The sequence below is a fragment of the Colius striatus genome, chromosome 3 (assembly GCF_028858725.1).
Source record: "Colius striatus isolate bColStr4 chromosome 3, bColStr4.1.hap1, whole genome shotgun sequence".
Classification (NCBI taxonomy): Eukaryota; Metazoa; Chordata; class Aves; order Coliiformes; family Coliidae; genus Colius; species Colius striatus.
In genome coordinates this window covers 38,517,032-38,537,889 of record NC_084761.1, presented here as the reverse complement: position 1 = coordinate 38,537,889, position 20,858 = coordinate 38,517,032, and the positions used below count along the sequence as shown (strand labels likewise).

At 40.8% G+C, this 20,858-nt stretch overlaps 2 protein-coding genes across 5 annotated transcripts in view; one reads left to right on the top strand and one right to left on the bottom strand.

Moving 5' to 3' along the window:
* The window catches only part of LIN54 (lin-54 DREAM MuvB core complex component), a 41,353-nt gene extending 35,797 nt beyond the window's left edge, over positions 1–5,556 (bottom strand). For all 3 annotated transcript variants that reach the window (XM_061994359.1, XM_061994360.1, XM_061994361.1), the window contains exon 1: positions 5,298–5,556. In XM_061994359.1, coding sequence (XP_061850343.1) covers positions 5,298–5,499 — 202 coding nt within the window. In that variant the 5' untranslated portion in view covers positions 5,500–5,556. The remainder of the gene's footprint in view (positions 1–5,297) is intronic.
* A 57-nt stretch (positions 5,557–5,613) lies between these two features.
* COPS4 (COP9 signalosome subunit 4) lies at positions 5,614–15,613 on the top strand. 2 transcript variants are annotated; one of them, XM_061994362.1, is made up of 10 exons: positions 5,614–5,999; positions 7,187–7,266; positions 8,040–8,191; positions 9,424–9,527; positions 10,366–10,519; positions 11,417–11,567; positions 11,968–12,138; positions 14,026–14,141; positions 14,491–14,575; positions 15,071–15,613. In XM_061994362.1, exons 1-10 carry the CDS (start codon positions 5,926–5,928, stop codon positions 15,202–15,204), a joined length of 1,221 nt encoding a protein of 406 aa, XP_061850346.1. In that variant the 5' UTR covers positions 5,614–5,925; the 3' UTR covers positions 15,205–15,613. The 2 variants fall into 2 exon arrangements, with proteins under 2 accessions (XP_061850346.1, XP_061850348.1); XM_061994364.1 differs by lacking the exon at positions 7,187–7,266 and having other exon boundaries at positions 5,922–5,999.
* Positions 15,614–20,858: the final 5,245 nt, after the last annotated feature.

Genomic DNA, 20,858 nt, shown 5'->3' with positions numbered 1-20,858 from the left:
AAAAATTCTTAGAGCAACAAATAATTTTATTGGATCATTTTATAACCAAAACAAAATGGAGAATATTCCAATTAATTTCCTCATTTGCTGTGCTCTCCTATCCCTTTTTGCCATGTACATACAAGTACACATCAACTATCTCAGACAACTGAAATTAACAAAGATCTACAGCACAAAAAGATAGGAAGTACAGTTCTTAAACTCTTGACACTGGACATATTTTCTCTTGTTTGCTAGAAAAGCTTTCACAGAAGAATATATATACCCAAGATTAGTCTCACACTGCTAGCATATTGTCAAATGAAAGACCATAACTGCACGAAGGCAATCAAACTGCACTACAATTCTAATTTATTGTCATCCTTCAATTTTGGTATGATTTCAACAATGTGCCATCCATTTTATGCATTCCCTGTTTTCTTACTCTTTCTGACACTCTGTTTTGTCTCTAAAACTGAAAGGTTTGTTCTGTTGTAAGCAAAAAATTACAAAATCACTCAGTACTGCAGTTTTTCAACAGACTTTTGGAGTTAGAGATTGTGTTAAAAAATACATGTTATGAAGCAAAAAAAAAATCCCGATTAATCTGTAAGAAAGTTGTGATTAACAAAGTTAAGTGGAAAAATTAACCCTCTAAGACTGCTAACTCACCAAGTTTGCATACACAACAGCAGAGTGAAAGGAAATAATTTTAACAGTTATAAAACATGCATGTGGAACACAGACAAAATAGTGTCCATTCTCTTTCACATTCTCTAAAGAAGATGAGATACAGAGGTAGTTTGTCTGCATGCTTCCTAGAAGACCATGGTTCTAGATTTATCAAAGACAATACAAGATAATACCAGTGTCAAATTATAGTAAGGAAAACCTCACAATCTTGCTGAATATATAATGAGTATAAAGATCCAGTCTCTTTTCATTCAGTTACAAGGAATACTATGAAATTATTAGGTGCTCTTCACCACAAATTTTAATGCCTGTCACTGCAAAATTTAAAATAATAGTTCCCAAGGCAACCATAATTTACTCAACTAACGCATACCACTCCCTTCCCATTACGGTCTGTTAAGTGAATGCTCCCTATGTGATGTACCATACGTACAACTCTGTGCAGGATATCAGAGGATCAGGCAAGGTACACCAACTGACAACTCCCATGTGTTTAAAGTGACAGTTATCAAGTGATATGGACACATGAATTTTATATTACTCAGCTAAAGTTTTTGGTTGTGAGATTTTTTTCATGGGAGAAAAATATTAAACTAATGTCACCACTGCCGTATTTATAACAGAGGCACTAGCTGTTTTCTTCTTAAGAATGTCTGGAAGAAAAAAAAACCAAAAACAAAAACAAAAACAAACCAAAATCCCAAACTAACCACTTGCCCATGTACTGGTTATGAGGAGATCCTTTTTGCCTCGGTAAGTTCTGGGTGACATAAGTTTCAACCATAATTTTAAAAGGAAGACCAACAGCTAAACCCCCTTACCTGTCAAGAAATTGGTAATTACATACTAATAAAACAAACACCTGCTACAATTTTAAGGATTTACTGTGAAAAACATCCTAGCGCTATCTTTGTTGCATGATGATTCTGAATAGCTTCCTTTACTACTTTCAGCCCTGTTTTTTCCACATTGATGTTCAACCCAGGAAGAAAACTACTCTGCAGTGGGCAAATTCTCACGGGTCAGCGTCTACGAGCACTGGAATGGCAACAAGGAATTGCCACAGCCAACAATTCAACTGGGTCAGGGAGCTGGGAAAACCCAGAAATCTCCCTCCCCAGCACCCATACTGCCTGTAGAGGAAAGAGTACAACCGACATTCAGTGGTGGCACTACACTAGACTAGATCAGGTCATTTCATGTAGATTCACTAGAACAAAAGCCAGGTTAGTTTTAATGCAGAATAGTCCTTAACTGTGGTCTACACTTAGCTGCTTAGATGCTTACAAAGCATAACAGAAAACAAAAGCATGGAAGAGAAGAAACTGACAGGGAAGAGAAGAGTCACCTTCCCCACCAGCAAAGCAGCATGAGACTGTAACAGTGCATAGGCTCATCTTCTCCCAAATAAATGAGAGTAGTGTTTAGGAAAATAACCCAAAAAACCAAAACAACAAAAAATTGAAAACAAACACAAAACCTGCCAGGAAAGCTCTGCAACTAACTAGACTTTAAACTAGAAATTTTTACGTGTTTGTAGATTGTGTCTCCCGTTTCATTCAAACTTAGATGGCAAGAGGAGGTTAAGCTATACAGGCACATCTGAGACCACTGGGAACTTTTTGATAAAAATATTATTATAAAAAACAAACACAAGACGAAATGAAACTTTTCACAGGAAAAACAGATTCAACTAAAGAAGTTTCTAAATCGTTTTTCAGATAGGCTTCTTGAGTCCATAGCAGAAACTATGGGTTGGACTAGGTCATCTTTTGAGGTTGCTTCCAACTCTTAAGATTCTGTGAACTACCGCTACTCCAAAAGAACAGAAACAATCCAGCCAGACTATAGAGATGAGGACTGGGATATACCTGGAACACATATGACACATCAGAGCCAAGCCCAGACCTCATGTGGGTAGCCATATGTTCAATTGCAGAAGGACAGCTTGTGAGGGGGAAAGGCACACAAGTTTTAAGAGTAAAGGAATCACTTATCTACAGCTCGATCTGGAACATGTAGCCATGTGTCCCTATCACTGAACAAGGGACTATTCCAGCACTCTCATTCTTTCTCATGTTTTCTAATGTTGTCAAGTGAGCAGGCCTAGTCACAGGCTGTAGTGAAATCCACACGTTGCACTCTGGTTTTCTAAGCAAGTGAGGAAACCAAGCTATTCAAATGTAAGTCCTGGGAAAATAGAAACACTTGAATCAAGAGTTCAGGAAAATAAATCCATTTCTTTTTTGGGAGCTCCTGCAGTCAAGAACAAACACAAAACAAAAAACAACCATAAATTTCTTCTTTATGTACTTGTTATGAATCCCACCAATGTAGTATAAAAATTCTGTAGGACATTAAGATGTGCTTCTAATAGCATGTGAAGCACAGGAAAGGAACAGAAAAAATCATAAGTAGACCAAAGGACAGATAAGGAAGTATAGTTTGTTGCTGAAGCAGACATCACAATCAAAACACATACCCTGCCATTTACCTTATCTTCCCCCCCCTAAATAATTTTCAAAAAAGTGTAAGGGAAAAGAATCTAAAGGGCCTTGACTACTTTTCAAAACCTAAAATAAAAGATAATGTCTCTAAGGCTGAAATCTGACAGCACTTCATCATCACACTTCAAATTTACCTGTGGTCAGCAGACATCCAACGTGAAACCAGTTAAAGCTTTTTGAGCATTCTAGCATTTAGTTACGAACTACTTGAGCTTGGATATCAGAGAAATACAAGCAAAAAACCGAACAGATAGTTCTTGATACATAATCAGAAAAACCAATCTTGCATAATAAACTTTTGAAACTTACCATATTATACAACAAGCATAAAGTACCTTTTTAAGCCATTAGAAAAGTTGGGCTGTATTTTCCAATATAGTCTCCAAGCCAGCCTTTGGATTGGCCTCCAGAGCAATATAGACATACGTCCCTCTGTAAGCTGATACAAGTCTGTACAAGGCATGCAGCCAACAATTACCACTTGCTGATGCCTAGGGAAACTAGATGTCTTTGAGAGTAATAAAAAAGACATTTGTTATTTTACAAAAGGATTCCTCTAACTGAAGAAATATTCTTAGCTCATAACCCACTACTCTTCGTGCCTCTAATAAGTCAAAAAGCTATTGTGAAGAAGCTAACTGCACATACAAGGTATTACCACACAAGGTTATTACCTGTTACTGACAGCTTCATGTAAACACTGCAAAGAACAGTCTGAATTTCTTTTCTATATTATTTTCTACAACAACTATATTCCAAACAACTGTTCAGAGGGATAAATCTAATGAAAGATTACTTAAATATCTATTCTTTCTTCACTTGAAAACTTAAGCCCAAGAGCTTTCCTCCCATTCACACTATGTTCCAGTGGACAATTTCACATGCTCTCAATATCACAGTGCTTTCCAGAACTCAAGACCATATGAAATGTTACATAATTAATACAGTGCTTCAAAATCATGGCCACAAGTAATTAATAACACATTCTGACCACCCATATACCTCCTAAGGAGCATAAGCAATGAAGAGAGAAGCTGAGACTATCCCAAAGCATGGCCTAGTTACATTTACTTTGGGCTCGGGAGACTGTTCTTGGCCATGCAGCAGTATGCTGACGGCACAGGCACGCCCTCACACTTGGGTGCGTTAAGGAGGTGTGGAAAACACTCTATGTTGCTTTCTACAGGGCAGAGCCCGGGCGAGCATCTCTGCAGACAAAGGCTGGACATCCTCACCCCCGACCAGGGTGGCAGCCTAGTCCCCTCCGGCAACGCATGCAGACAAGTTTGGCAACGAAAACGTCCCCGGGCCTAAGGCAGCTGCCACCGCCGCCGCCACGGCTAGGGCTCTCCACCACCCGAAGCCGTGTCCCGTAGGCCAGAGTGGCCGAGCTCCATCAGCCCCAGGCCCAGTGCGGTGAATTCCAGCGGCCACGACTGGTGGCACCCTGCAACACCACCAACTGCTTCCTCGCCCGCGCAACCGTCACCCTCACGCGCCCCCCCATGGCCTGACGTCATCGGTGGGCGGCGCGGGGGTGGCCGGGAGCCGCTGGTCTCCGTCAGCGGCCGCCACTGTATTTCGAAAGATCCGCCATTTTCACGCCGTCACCGCCGCCCCCCTGGGCCCGCCCCCCACGCACCTGCCCCCACCGTGCCGCGCGGGCGCCCCGCCCCTGCCTCCGAGCTGCCCCGCTGCCAAACCCCGGCTGCTTCCGGACCGGCGGGGAAGCGGGCGGTAGCGGGTCCCTTACGGACCCTCGGTCCGAGGAGAAAGCCTCACCTCCAACTCCCCGACACTCCCCAGGTCCGTTTTAACGCCACCACTCCGCTGCAGCTTTAGGCGTAGCTGATCTCAGCGAGCAGCGGTGATGAGAACCGCCGAGCACGGATACTCTACGGCGGAGGGGCGACTGGGACCGGCTGTCCCCACAAACCTCGGGGAGGTCGGCGGAGCAGCCGGGGAGCCCGCCCCGTGCTCAGCGGGACCGGGCCTGTGTTTTCCCGGCGAAAGGCGGCTGTCAGCGCTCCGCCGCTCCTGCCCCGCCAAGTGTGGCCGGTCGTGCCCGCACTCCCTTTTTCGTCTTCCCGCTGCTGCTTTGCCGCCCCTCATACTCACCAGGCGAGCGGGCGGGCGCTCTTTCTCCTCCTCTGCAGCTACCGATGCCTCTCTCGGTCGCCGTCGCCGGACGCCCTCCGCGCCTCGCGCCACCGCCGGCCCCCTCCGCTCCACTACCGCGCCCGGCGGCGGCGACAGCGCCCGTGACGAAGCCACCGTGTTTGTTCAAAATCACGCGCCCCGCGCCATTCCCCCGCCGCATCCCATAATACTGCGCCGCGCCGCCCTGGCAACCGCCGGCGCAGCGCCCCGCGCGCGCTGTCCCGCCCCACCCCACGCTTCCGGGCTAGCTCCACGCCACCCGCTTCCGGGGGCGCGTGCACCACTCCAGGAGGATGCAGCGCTGCAGCGTTTTAAGGCCGCCGGCATGCGTGTACACCGACGCTCGATTATAGACATATATGCCTCTATACGTGCCACCCTATAGGCCTGAGGGGCGGTGTGCGGAGGGTCCACTCCAGCTTTGTCCTTTGCGGCCGAGCTCTGCCCGCGCTTACGCTCCCCGCCACGTGACCGCGCCGTGGGGAGCCTCTCTAGCCGGCAGCCTCTCTAGCCGGCCGGCGGCGCGACTCTATGGTAGAACGAGGTTTGGGGCGCGCCCGAGACGAGCGGCGGCTCCTCGGCGAAGATGGCGGCCGCGGTGAGGCATGACCTAGCGCAGCTGATGAACTCCAGCGGCTCTCACAAGGACCTGGCGGGCAAGTAAGTACCGGCGCCGATTTCCATAAGCGGGACGAGGCGAGTGAGCGGCTGTTTGGGCTTACAGTCGTTGAGGGAGCGATGAGGGACTGCCGGGCCCTGGGCGGGCGCGGCCGCTCTTGCCCAGTGGCAGCGCTACTTTAAATAAAAAGAAGAAAAAAAGGAAAGATTTCACCTCATGATTCCTTTTAAAATTTGTTTTATTTCTGATAATGTCTTGCTTTATTTCGGTGACGTCGTAGCTCAGGCTCCCGCGCGGGGCTTTGGCCCTTCGCCGTAGCTCCCTCGTGTCTGCCTACTGCTCCTCAGAGCTGCGCGAAATTGCTAAGTCGGAGAATTATTTTCTGGGACTCCTGTAAATATGTCAGTAACTCCTTTATTATTATTTTCATTTGGTGGATATTTTGGATGTCAAACCTTGAGGTTAGAGTTAGTCGCAGTGTTAATAGGCCAACATAGATTTTTCTTGCACCTCGAGGGATCAGTCGACTGAAATTCTTTGAGTCCCAGCTCAGTTGCTTGTTTTCTAGAGGAGTTATGTCACTGGTAGGAGTTTCATGTAAAAACTTGGAAATGTTTCCCACAAAATGCAGCTTCAATGTGAATGTAGTGCTTAATCAGTATTATGCACTGGGGCTGTGGCTCAGGAAAAATTTGATTAGCTTTGTGAAACATGAAAATGAGAGTTGCTTTTTTTTGTAGGAGTGAGCACTTAAAGAGCATAGTCTGTGTCTATGTACATGTCAAGTGGCTGTAACATACCTCCTGTTCCAAGCACTGTTTCTTAGTCTCATTGAATATGGCATTTTGAACATTATTAATCTTAATCTATGGGCAACATAGTTTTCGTTGCCTTTCCTGTGCACAATCCTAGGGATGTGATTTTTAAATTTTTTTTTTAGCCTTCAAAGTTGCACCTATATTCACAGATTAAAAAAACGTGAGCTATGTGAGCTCACGTGAGCTATCTGAGAATCTGGTCCTGAGGTTTAAAAAAAGTGAGACCAGTTCCAGGTGAATGTTTTTGACATTTGAACATAAACACTTTGGAAAATTACCATGTCAAAGGTATAGAAAATATGAGCAAAAGTAGGGCTGAAACACAGAAAATAAGCAGAGAAAACAGAAGATGTTAGTGGAAAATGTTTGTGAATGTTTAATTTTTTTTTTTTTTTTTAATCTATGGACAGATATCGTCAAATATTGGATAAAGCCGTTCAGCTGTCAGGTGTAGAGCAACTTGAAGCTTTGAAAGCTTTTGTAGAAGCAAGTAAGTGTGTCTGGTATAATGAGTTGCACGCTGAGTGATAGCCAAAGGTCTGTGGGGTTCCATAGTTGTTAGCTCTATGTGAGGCTATGTAAATACATGACATTTTGGTCCTATCGAACTCAGACACAACTATAAGAGGAACCATCATCACCATATTCGGAAGTTAAGGGAGGATGGACTTGTAAGCTTTCTAAGTTATTACACCTTTCCAGCCTGTCACTGTGGCAGTGTTGATAGATGAAAACATAGTCTCTGTTGAATGCTAAATCTAATGCTGGATGCCAAGAAGTATTTAAACTAATAACCCCCTTATTCCCTTGTCTCAAATGATTTGGAAAAACCATCAAGAAGTTATTAGGGTTTTGGGGTGGATGCTTGGCTTACTGAATACCTCTATAACTATTGTAGTTTTTTTTAAGTTGAGAATAAACCTAGTGAAATTTAGCCTAAAGGTTTACTTGTACAAGACTTTTTTTATCAACTGAGAATAGTGATTTAGAGTGAGACATCTCTAAATTATAAATCAAAGTGAGAAATTCTTTCTTGTCTGTTAGGGGTTAGAACTCAGGTGACCTCTAGTGTAAACAAATTTTCTGAGAGAAAAAATAATTCATCTTATTAAAACAATGAGAAAACTCCCCTTCACTTGGGTACCAATTTTTGAAAACTCAAAATAGTCAAATTTAATATAAAAACAAATGATAACTTACAGTGAAGGCACTAACAAGCATTCCATCCATCTTGTGTTCTCCTTGCATGTCTCTCTGAACCAGTGGTGAACGAAAATGTCAGTCTAGTGATCTCACGTCAGCTACTGACAGATTTCTGTACTCATCTTCCAAGTCTTCCTGACAGCACGGCCAAAGAAATTTACCACTTCACCTTGGAAAAGATACAGCCTAGAGTAATTTCATTTGAAGAACAGGTGAGAGATCAGTGATGATGGATTTTAGGTTTGCAGGCATGGCTTTGTTTGTTGGGTTTTTTTCTGCTTATCTGCTGACTATTTTAAGTCTTTAAAGAAACTGTTCAAAACAGATATTCCTACACAGAGTTAAATTTTGCATTCCTGTACGTGAAAAACCTGAAATACAGATAGTATTTAGGAGTGTGCAAAGAATACAGACTTTGTCTCTTCCATCAGTATGCTGGGCATGTAATTCCTCTGCTACTAGGAAATGTCTTTTTACAATGAAACTATACTTGAGCTACCGGATGTCCTGTAGTGAGACAAACTGGTACTCACTGTGTTGCTTTTTACCCAACTAATGGAACAGAGAGAAGCACCTTGACAAATAGCTTTTGTTTCAAAATAAATAACTTTGTATGTCTGTGTACTTTAGCTGTAATATTTAGCTGTAAAAATTTTAGCACCAGGATAAAATGTTTTCTTGAAATCCCAATTCTAGTTAACTGCTGAATGTGCTGCAATTCTTTTTCAATTCACTTCTTGATTTTGTTATATGACTGTTCACCATCATCTGAGAATTCTTGATGATGTCTTTAAGATCTAGTATTTGAGAAGAAAAACAAGACAGTTTCTGTCATGATTTGTGTTTACTTCTTTCTTGTCTTTCTAAGCAGCTTTTATGCTAAACCTTTACTGAACGTGCTTGCCTGTATGTTATAGTGATTATGCTTAAATTAAATCCAAGACATCAGATGATTAATTTTTTTTACTCACGCTTCTGCCTATAACACCCAGATTGTAAGAACTGATATTTTACTTCTGACAGTTGCTCTACAACGTAGAAATTTTTGCATCATAGTTCATATCTAAACAGGTGTAATTCCAAGAAATGGCTTGTAAATCTTGGTACTGCGGTTCTTGAAAGTCTTGTTTCATCTTTTCAAAAACTTTATTAAAGATTATTACTTACCATGGTCTGAAGATAAACTTCTTTTATCTTGATACAAGCTTAAGAGGAAATGCTCCAAACCAGCACTCATATTTGAAAAGCTTGATATTAAAAGCTTGGTCCAGGAGTCCCGCACAGGACTGCTCATGTGGAAAGAGCTGCATGCTTCCAGGTTGCTGTGTCTGTGAAGCTGGAGTATTGGCTGAAGGAGTTCTTGAACAAGAGGAAGTACTGTGAAAGTTAATACAGAACCGTTCAGCTCTTATAGCATTTGCTGTTTGATTTTATTATTGTTTAGGTTGCTTCAATAAGGCAGCATCTTGCATCAATCTATGAGAAAGAAGAAGACTGGAGAAATGCCGCACAAGTATTGGTGGGAATCCCTTTGGAAACTGGGCAAAAGTAAGTATTCTGCTAGACACAACTCTGTGTTGTTAAATATTCTTGCTTCCTTTGTACTTAACTAGACCAGCACGTGAGAATTTTGGGGTTGCATATTTTCCCAGAGTTTTAGTATTTCAGGCCAGAACTACTGACAGATGAAAAGTATAGTGTGATGACTGTGTGCTACAGTAAACAGTGTAGTGGATAAAAATACTGCACTAGAAGTTTTTCACTATTTATTAATCGTGTTGATAAACACCCTTTTTGTTAGTATTTTCAAAAATGGCTTCTAAGGTTCTTGAAAGGTGGCAATTCTTCCACATTAGCCTTTGCCATTCAAAATGAAGACATAGTTTGAAATTGGATATTAACAAATACAGTTGAGGGGGTTTTTGTGGTTTTGTTAGTGAGTTTGGGGTGTTTTTTCCTTTTAAGTCTAGAACCCTCACTGTTACTTTGTCTGTTCTTTCTGTCCTTTCTCTGTATGCTTGTAGAGGGAATTGCTGTAGGTTTTATCTGTTTAGCACCTAATTGTTCCACTGCAAGTTTACTTTTTAACTCAAGTGACTTACCACTTACGGAGAACTTCCAGTCCACTAAAACCAGATTATTAGTGTATGTTTGTGCCTTGGTGTACAGCATTATTTCTACTGGTGTTTGTCGAGCCAGTTCTGTATTGGCTTTCCTCTCGAATTTCTTTGCCCTGAACTGAGAGCACTAATTTTGATGTTAGGGAAGAAGCAAGCAGGGCAAAGCAAATGGTTGCCAACTGCTTTAGAATCATATGTTTAGAACAGCTAAGAGCAAGAGTATTTGTGGAGCCACTCTGAGAACTTGCTTTTCTGTTTCTCTACAGACAATATAATGTAGACTATAAACTGGAGACCTACCTGAAAATTGCCAGACTGTATCTGGAGGATGATGACCCAGTTCAAGCAGAAGCTTATATTAATCGAGCTTCTCTGCTTCAGAATGAATCAACTAATGAACAGCTGCAAATCCATTATAAGGTTGTTGTAACTTGCATTATTGATTTTCCTTTCTAAAGGGAGGTGATTCCACATTGAGATTTTTTATGGAATGCCACTAAAACTTACATAATGAGAAAAGAAATGGAAAAGCTTCTAAGTAGTTTTAGGAGCTTGAGAGCCGCATCTTCACAACAATGAGCTTAAACAAACTCATTCCTTATGATTTCGAGATAAGTCTGTAAAGGTTCCTTAAATGCCAGCTTTACTGATAAAACTTAGGCTTCAAAAAAAAATGTTTAAAATATTGTTAGGACAACAGCAGCTACCTGCCTACCCCCCACAAGGAAATAGTAAGTCCCATCCATAAAAGTAGCTTTAAGTCTCAAGTAGTTACCGCTGACTTTTCTGCTTATTTGTGGGTTTAGCTTGAGCTGTAACTCAAGATGTGATGGTTTTGGTTTGTTGTTTTTTCCTTTTTTTTTAATCTCCCAAAGCTATATTTTGAAGTGTGCACTCAGTTGGAAGTGTAAATATTTTCTGTAACCATTAGAAAAGATTTAAGGAAGGGAAAGAAGAAATATCAGATGCTAAAAGCAAACACTTGAAACATATACATTGCTACATAAGTGCTAGCTGTTAGTGTTAGTATACAATATCCACTGTACAATATTTCATTTACTTAGTTTCTGGTATTTAGACATCTGCAATGTTTAACATGTGAATGATTCTGGAAAATGCCCTTACAGTTTCTTTTAATGATACTTCAATGTAAGGGCTTTACGGGTCAAGAAAATGCTTTGAAGATATGAATTTCCTCAGGATGCAGTATGGCAATATTTATGGAGCTGTTGCTTGATAATGTGGCAATTTATACACACCTATATTGTACAGCCACACCTGTTAGTTTTCTTTTTCCAAGACATACTTTCTTTCTAGGTTTGCTATGCTCGAGTTCTTGATTACAGAAGAAAGTTCATTGAGGCTGCCCAAAGATATAATGAGCTTTCCTATAAGAGCATAGTCCACGAAACTGAGCGACTGGAGGCACTGAAGCATGCTTTGCATTGTACTATTTTGGCATCGGCAGGTAAAAAACTCATTATATATTTTATTATAAGACCCAACAGAGGTATTTCATATCTCCCAAAGCAAGTGTGCATTATTTGTATGGGGGAATATTGTCACTAAAATTTGGTGAGGAATCCAAAATTGTGAACATGGTGTCCAAATTACCTGTTGGCTTCTTGTTAACTCAGAGTTGGATGACTTCCATCTCTTTGCCAGTGATAAGGTGACATTTTGTCTAAAAGCACAAAAGATACTCGGTGATAATCAGTGTTTTGAAACTGGACACAACCAAGTTCCATCTTTGATAGAGCTTTGTTAGTTAATTGCATGTATTGGGGAAAAAAAGAAAAAGTTTATGTTGTTTGCCTCTAAATAATGTTTTGGTGATTATTTGTGAGTATTTTTCTTGACTCTCCTAGGACAGCAGCGTTCTCGCATGCTTGCTACACTCTTCAAAGATGAGAGATGCCAACAACTTGCAGCCTATGGTATCTTGGAGAAAATGTATCTTGACAGAATTATCCGTGGAAATCAATTGCAAGAGTTTGCAGCTATGCTAATGCCTCACCAGAAGGCAACTACAGCTGATGGTACTTGTTTCCCTAAAGCCTCACTGTGTGCATCCATAGGAATTACACTTGTCCATTGCAGCCAAGAAGTGTGATGGAAAAGAATTATTTAAAAGCTATTTTCCAACATGTTACCCTCATGAGTAAAGCTTCTTAGCCATAGTTCATCTTTCCAATTGGCTATGAAGATTGTGAATTACTTTTTTTATAAGATAAAATTCTAATTTCTCTGAGCATCTACAGTCCACTGACAACCTTGTAGTATTCCTAACCTTGCCTTATACTCGAGTCTCAGTCCTTTTGAGCTTATCCAATTTGAAGGCAGTTATAGATAGGATGCCTAGAAACATGTGACATACATGTAAGCTGTAAATGGTATGTGCAGATGATAAATGTATTTGAACTCCTTCCTGACTTGACAAGAAGATGGCAAATAGTGAGCGGATGACTTGAACTTTGCCCTATTTCCAAAATGATTTCTTATCTTCCTGGAACTTCTGAACAGTGAGGAAATAATGTGAAGGAATGGCTTCACTGGAATACTAAACACACTGTTTTCAGTTTTCTAAATTAGAAAAATATTGAAGTTGAAAAATACATATGCATAAATGCTTCTGAATCAGGAAAACCTTCTTAGTTAACAATACTTATTGATAAAGGAAAAATAAACAGAGTTGGAAACTGGTTAAGGGTACTTACTAACAATAAGCTGCCATCCTTTCCTTGGCACAGTTTATTTATAACCTGTACAGTTTATCTATATAAGTTAAAGAATGCAGGTTAGTTGGTATTTAATAACATGTTTATCTTTCACTTGCCCCTTAACCTCTAGTTAGTTAAATTGTTAAATCAAAAAGAGAGAAATTAGATGAGGGTTTATTGCCATATAAGCACAGTAAGAGCTGTAATGAATTTAAAAAAAACCCCAATGCTCTTTCCATTTGGCAAGCTAGGAACTGATCACAGGTAGTCAAACTCTCAATTCACATGTTGAGTCTTGTAGCAAAACCAAGGGCTCCTGCCTAAAAATTGAAGATTTAAGCCACTTGTCTTAAAATCGACAACGTGCCATCCATCTTGATAATAAGCTAAATATGAGCCAGCAACATGCCCTCGTGGCCAAGAAGGCCAGTGGCATCCTGGGATGCATCATGAAGAGCATGGCCAGCAGGTCAAGGGAGGTTCTTCTCCCCCTCTACTCTGCCCTGGTGAGGCCTCATCTGGAGTCCTGTGTCCAATTCTGGGCTCCTCAGCTCAAGAGGGACGGGGAAGTGCTGGAGAGAGTTTAGTGGAGGACCACCAAGATGATCAGGGGACTGGAACATCTTTTATATGAGGAAAGGCTGCGGGAACAGGGGCTGTTTAGTCTAGAAAAGAGAAGACTGAAGGGGGGATCTTATTAACATTCATAAATACCTAAAGGGTGGGTGTCAGGAGGTTGGGACATCTCTTTTTTTTTATTGTAGATAGCAAGAGGACAAGGGGTAATGGGATGAAGCTGGAACACAGAAAGTTCTACTTAAACATAAAAAAACCCTATTTCACTGTGAGGGTGACGGAGCAGTGGAACAGGCTGTCCAGAGGGGTTGTGGAGTCTCCTTCCTTGGAGGTCTTCAAGACTCTCCTGGACATGTTTCTATGTGACCTGATCTAGGTGACCCTCCTTCTGCAGGGGGTTGGAACAGATGATCTCTAAAGGTCCCTTCCAAGCCCTACCATTCTATGATTCTATGATCTCTTTTTTTTTCACTTTCTTCTTTGTAGCATAACACTAATGGAAGGTAGATGCATCTGGATGTTCCACACAAGTAACCCTTGGGAAAAATAGCGTTTTTCATCTGCTCTACAATATAAATTAAGTCTTTTGATCTTACAGTAATGGAATTTTTTTCTCATCTAACCCCTAAGGTTCCAGTATCTTGGACAGAGCTGTTATTGAACACAATTTACTGTCTGCGAGCAAACTTTACAACAACATTACTTTTGAAGAGCTTGGAGCATTACTAGAGATCCCTGCAGCTAAGGTACTGGTTTTCCACATGTTTTTATAAAAATCAGAGATGTGAGAAAGTAGATGTGGTAAATATTAGGAGAAGTAGCTCACTCTTCAGAAATAATTAAATATAATGAGGTAGGTTAAATATGTAGCACATCTTATGAGAAGGTACACGACGTAAATGAACAGTATAGGAGTTAGATGCCATGGTGATAGTATGTCTAATCATTTCATAATTATTGTGGTCTGTAAGGTCCCTCTGCCCCACCAATGTGTGGAGATGTTGGAAAAACCCAAAAGAAGAATTAAGTCTTAATGATTTTCAACTTCTCTCACAATGAAAGAAGTTTCTAACATGTTTCTCTTAATTATTTCAGGCAGAAAAGATAGCTTCTCAGATGATAACTGAAGGTCGCATGAATGGATTCATTGATCAGATTGATGGAATTGTTCATTTTGAGAGTAAGTTTGACCACAATAGTTTATTTTTTAGCACCATTCAGAGTAAATTTTTGGAGTTTCTACTTTATAGGATAAGGAAATTAAGTTTCTTAGTATCTTCCATCTTAAGTGAGCTTGCTGTGGCCAAGAAGTTGCCTCACTGGAGGACCACATTTCACCCACCCTCCCTGCTACATAGTCTCTTACCCACCGGAAAATGTGAATTTATTCCTTTGGTGTCCTTGTAGAAACAGCTTCACCAGGAAGTTCTCTGTTCAGTTCTACTTTGCAATGCAGAACTTAGGCTTGTAACAGACAGCTGAACTCGTAGCTGCTTTTGAATACAGAAATGAGCATGATGTAGCTGCAAGGAAGGCTTCCTCTGTGAGCTGAGGGCAACATCATAAGAAAAGGTTGCAGTTGAAAAAGCAAGGGCACTACTAATGTAATTATGTTTTATTATAAGGGCATTACTATGTTTTGTATGAGTTGTTTTGTTGTTTTCTGTTTTTGCAGCTCGTGAAGCTTTGCCAACATGGGACAAACAGATTCAGTCACTGTGTTTCCAGGTGAACAACCTGCTTGAGAAGATAAGTCAGACAGCCCCAGAATGGACGGCCCAGGCAATGGAGGCCCAGATGGCTCAGTGACTGTGCAGTCGTCGTTTGAATAGAGGCAATCAACTGCCTGCTGCGCTGGAAGAAGGGAACCGAGTAGGACTGTGAATCAAATAACCCACCTTCATTTCCCCAGCTTCTACTTTCACTCTGGCTTAGGATGCAATCAGGACATGTTTAGTGTGACGATTCCCCAGATCTCTAAGGATAGAATGATGCAGTTACTGCCTTGGCATTGCACCCTGCTGTCCTGAAATCAGTGCTTTCCATGTAAAAGAAGCTGTAATGTCTGCTGGTTTTGGTTTATTTATTTATTTTTTTCATTGTATTGCTATAGCTTTGTGTCCATTACTTCCTATGATGCTTGTCCTGTTGTGAAAATTTAACTGCCACGTTTCTTTTAGTTGTAATTATTCTAATAAAGGCTGGAATGAGCCACTAAGTTTAAGTGTTCCAGAGACCTTTTTTTTTTTTCTTTAAGAACTAACTTGGAATAAGTCGAATTTGTGGAATTATCAGTTTCAGCCCCTGAAAATGTAATATGAAATCGAGGTTTTTTTCCTTCTTCACTGCTTATAAAATGCAAGTCTGAAATCTTAATTGAAGAAAATGCTGACCTTTCTCCTGCAGTGGTGCAGCAGGGCACAGAGTTGTTGCTGCTGAGATGGGGTAAAGGCCAGTGTTCCTAAGAGAGCTTGTTGGATGATACAGTAAGTGACGAGAACATAGCATGTGCCAAGTACACTAAGCCAAGCATGCTCTTTGTTTTATTTTGTAGGTCAACAGGAGTTCAATATTTTACCAAAGTGTTCATAGTGTTTTTTGGGAACTGGAAGTGTAGCAAGAGGCTGTGCCAAATAGAGATTCTGCACTACAAAAGATTAAACACGTTCTGAAACTAGAGTGGCTGGAAAATTACAGAATGGTAGGTGTTGGAAGTGACTTCTAGAGATCATTTAGTCCAGCTCTGCTAAAGCAGGTTCACTTCCATCAGGTCACAGGAATGTGTCCAGATGGGTTTGAAAACCTCCATGAAGGAGACTCCACAACTTGCCTGGACAGCCTGTGCTCACAGCAAAGAAGTTTCACAGCAAACCTGCCTCACCCTCACAGCAAAGAAGTTTCTCTTCATGGTCAAGTAGAACTTCCTGTGTTCCAGCTTGTTTCTTGTTACCCCTTGTCCTGGCACTGGGAAAAAAAGACTGACACAGAAAAAAAGACTTACCTCATCCTCTGAACACCCACCCTTTAGGTATTTTTAAGTGTTGATAAGTCCTCCCTCAGTCTTTTCCAGACTAAACAGCCCCAGATTTCTCAGCCTTTCCTCATAAGGGAGGTGTTCCATACCCAAATTATCTTTGTAGCCTCAAAGAAGACTGTACAGAACATGTACATAATGAAATACAATGACTAGGTGAAGGTGATGAGCAGGACTAACTTGGAATGCCTATGCACAGCAACAAATAATTAAAGTGGCTCTTCTGACATCTGCCAGTCTGGAGTTGAGCACTCTTTAGCCGTTTGGTCTGACAGATACAAGTCTTACTGTGTGGTTTACTGGGGAGGTTTTCACAGCTGTTGTAATGGAGAGCCAAGACAATTTCATCAATAACTGTTCTTGTTGAGAGGTTATATTTTAGTTTCAGGTGTAATTCCAGCTTTAATGTGAATTATCTTAGCTCCTTTCTCATTTCAGTGAAGTAATGATACTATTAATGAGTTTTAACTCTGTGTTCATCCTAAGCTTTTTTTTTTTTCAAAATCTGGGGGATGATGATAAAGGTTTTGGCTTAATGCACAACCCTTGTGGATCCTTAATCTACAAGCCTTGATTTAACTTTTTTTTTTTTTTTTTTTTTTTTTTTTAAGTCTTCGTGTATTTAGATTTGTAGCTCTGTTAGATTTTTAGAAAAGCTAGGAGCAGTTCATTGAAGTGCAGGGACTTCCTTGAAATAAGAACAGAAACTTCAACTGATGTGGTAAATTCATTCCCTTAAGTAATCATACTGCTACATCTTGAGATTTGCAGTGTAACCTTGGTTAACAGCAGTTCTGTAGAGGATCAGATATCCTGTTCATTTCTTTAGAGCAGGTTCTTTGTTTGTCTGGCTTATCCAGAAATTATCACGATTTAACTTTGTTTATATTCTCTTTTACTCTGAAATGCTTCCATGACCCATGAAACTTAAGTTACGCAGGGATTTGGGGTTAAGTTGGATGCAGAAGCTCTTACCTGTTGAATTCTACAAGGAGATTTATTCATGGTTTTGCAACAATAAAAATTTAACAAAGTATTCATTGCCAAGATGAGAATTTCTGAGAATTTTCTTCAAGAGAAGTAGTTGCTATTTGTCTGAAGCCTCTTGGTTTTCTTCTTACTTTTTCTTTTTTTTTTTGGTACTAAAAAGCAATTCACACTGACTTCTGCACACAGCTCTTCTCTTGGGAGCATGCCCTTGGGAGCAGATGGAGGTGTGCTGTGTATGCCTTTCAAATATATCCTGATTTAGGGCATTTGCTGCTTTGCTTGGCTACTTCAGTTCTAAAAAGCAGTTACAAGATGTGTTCACAGCTGCTTTGTGGAGTATCTTTTCTACCTGTGGGCCACGAGTAACTTCTGCAAAGCAATAAACAGATCTACTGAACCATTTCTGAGAGGAGAAACCCACGTGACCAGCTCTAGCCTCAAAACCAAGATGACCTGTGGTAGTTAGCTGACAATATGCAAACAGGTCAGTGCTGTACTCTAGCCCATGCCCCACTTCAGCCAGGGCTTGCCGGGAGCCGCCCACTAGATGGAGAACTAAGCATACATAACCAACGTGGAGGCCTCTGCTCATGTGGAAGTCTACCAGCACATTCACGGCTTTATTTTGTGATTAAACTACATTTATCTTTAGCAAGTACCTAAAAACAAAATAAGCCTCTGGACTTTGTAGATGTCTGAGCCTTTATCTGTACTAAAAGCATGTCACAAATTTGCTTCTCACATGCATGGCTTAGGTTATACTTCAACTAATGAGTTGCTTGATACCAGAAAATGTTTCCTCCACTAGAGGGAAAAATAACAGGAATACAAATTAACTCAGAATAAAGGGACAGATTGCAACTGGGCTTTGTAGAGTGATGCAAAACAGTAGATGTTATATGTGAGACTGAACATGCGATTCATGATGTCTTGGTGTTTTTACAATTTTTTTCAATAAAATCTTAGTACACTGAATTGCATTTATTTGGTAAAAAGAAAAAGGAAACTTGAAAACAATTTAAGTAATCTATTAGGGAGCCAACACCTATACAAATGCCTCTATTTTTTTGATGATGTTCAGAGACTTTGCTTTGCACATGGTAAATACTTATCTGTGAAATGTTTTGTTCTTTGTAGTAGTTACTACTCAAACTTTGTTACTCATTACAAAAGCTAATCCAGAAACAAAGAAAAAAGATTAGCACACTGAGTCTACAACTTTCAAATTTATGTTGTTATAATAAAATTAAGTTATGACCATTTAGGAAAAAAAACATTACCAGAACACTTGCATAAAACATTTTTTCTTTTTTAAAACAATGTTAAAAATGAACCTGGACAGCTAGTCTAGTAGTAAGATTCTCTGTGCTGTTTTATCAAAACTCATAGAATCATAGAATGTTAGGGGTTGTGTGAAATGTGTTCCCTTGATTTGTGTCAATGTGGATCAACGAATATGGATGATAATTTTTGGTAGCTTTATTTGTTCGTGTGTAACTTGTTCTTGCTTTTCATAACAGCAGCTTGACAGGTGTCTTGGAAGACTAGCTTGAACCAGGTTTTGATAAGGAGGGTGCTTCTGCTTCTTGTAACGGCAGCTTGGCAGATGTTTTGGGGAGATTAGCTTGAACCAGTTTTGCAGAGATATACACACGGAGGTCGCCTGGGGGACACCGTGAGGAAGACTACTGACTTCCTCCAACGACCACCTAAAGAGGGTGAAAAAGACCCCCAAGATGGAACAAAGCATGCGTGAGAAGGAGAGGACCCCTTCCCAGAAATGATTAACATTTTTCAGCGCCTTCGAGGAAAAGTCATGAATACATATAAGGCCTACCCTACTTAATGCGAACTCGGGATGTGACGGGTGTGCGTCCTTATAGAGCAGAGGCTCTCGGTGCACCCAGCGCTGTTTGCTTGCTCTTATTCATCCAATAAATTCCTAAACTCAACCAGAATCCTGTTCGGGGTTGCTTCATTTATCACAGTTGGAAGGGACCTTTATAGATCTAGTCCAACCCCCCTGCAGAAGCAGGTCCAAAATTTTGTCATTTATACTTCTCAAGCCAGCCGTGATCCCACTGAATGGCAGCATAGCCTTCTGGGAAATCAGACAGTTCTCCCAGTTTGGTGTCATCAGCTAACTTGCTGAGGGTACACTATGTCCCCTCATCCAGGTCACTGATGAAGATGTTGAACAAGACTGGCCCCAAAACTGATTCCTGTGGAACTCCACTGGCCACAGGCTTCCAACTCAATTCTATGCCATTGATCACCACCCTCTGGGCTCTGTCATTCAGCCAGTTCTTGATCCACCTCACTGTCCACTCATCCAAGCCATACTACCTGAGCTTTCTGATGAGGATGTTGTGGGAGACAGTGTCAAAAGCCTTGCTGAAGTCCAGGTAGATGACATCCGCTGCTCTCCCCTCATCTAGCCAGCCGGTTATGCCCTATTAGAAGACTATCAGGTTGGTCAAGCAGGATTTCCCCTTGGTGAAGCCACGTTGACTCCCCGTGATAACCATCTTTTCCTTCATATGTTTAGGACTTTCAGGATCAGTTGTTCCATCACCTTTTCAGGGATGGAAGTGAGGCTAATCGGCCTGTAGTTTCCTGGGTCATCCTTCTTGCCCTTTTTGAAGGCTGGAGTGACATTGCCCTTTCTCCAGTCCTCAGACACCTCACTAGTCCTCCACGATTGTTTGAAAATGATGGAAAGTGGCTTAGCAACCACATTAGCCAACTTCCTCAGCACTCTCAATTGCTTTCATTGCTTTCAAGCTTTCATTGCCTGCATAACTACGTGCATTCCTATCACACTTGAAAAAAATTGTTTTATCCAATAGAAAAAAAAAAGAGATATATTGAAGTAGCCTAGAATTTCATTGCCAGCTGTGAATGCTTTTCTATTATTTTGGATCTTCTTAACAATCTCAGGACACTGAATATAAAATCCAAAATACATAAGCTGAGAAATATTTATCTAGAACATGTACTTTATGTGCTACGTGTTAATAAGCCAAAATATCCATACTTACGTTTGTCCTCTCCATTCTGCTAATTACTAGTCTAAATCAAATACCTGTAAATGAAATCTTCCTTTTATGACAAGGATAGGTTTTCATCAAACAGTCCTATAAAAGAACCCCAAACAATGAAACCTCAGCCATGGTAACAACCTTGTCAGTCATATACTACCTGAAAAAACAGCTTTAGTAAACTTTTGTCATATCTTTAACTACAACAATGCGTCACTTGTCTCTTTAAAACCTGTAAAATCATAACACAACCTAAACATTCTCTTTCATAACAACTGATTTGGGTTGAGCTGCTTTTAACTAATGTGTCCCTTCACTTAATCAGTGCCTTGACTTTGGGCCAATTGCCTGAATTTATATAAGCTTGTAGTGTAGGCTAAGAGGAGTTTTTTCTTAGA

Bases quoted from the DNA above. Each gene is read 5' to 3' on its own strand.
- COPS4 (XM_061994362.1), top strand. From the start codon at position 5,926: ATGGCGGCCGCGGTGAGGCATGACCTAGCGCAGCTGATGAACTCCAGC. The intron at 6,000-7,186 runs GTAAGTACCGGC...ATCTATGGACAG, and splicing joins CACAAGGACCTGGCGGGCAA to ATATCGTCAAATATTGGATA. The intron at 14,576-15,070 runs GTAAGTTTGACC...CTGTTTTTGCAG, and splicing joins TGGAATTGTTCATTTTGAGA to CTCGTGAAGCTTTGCCAACA.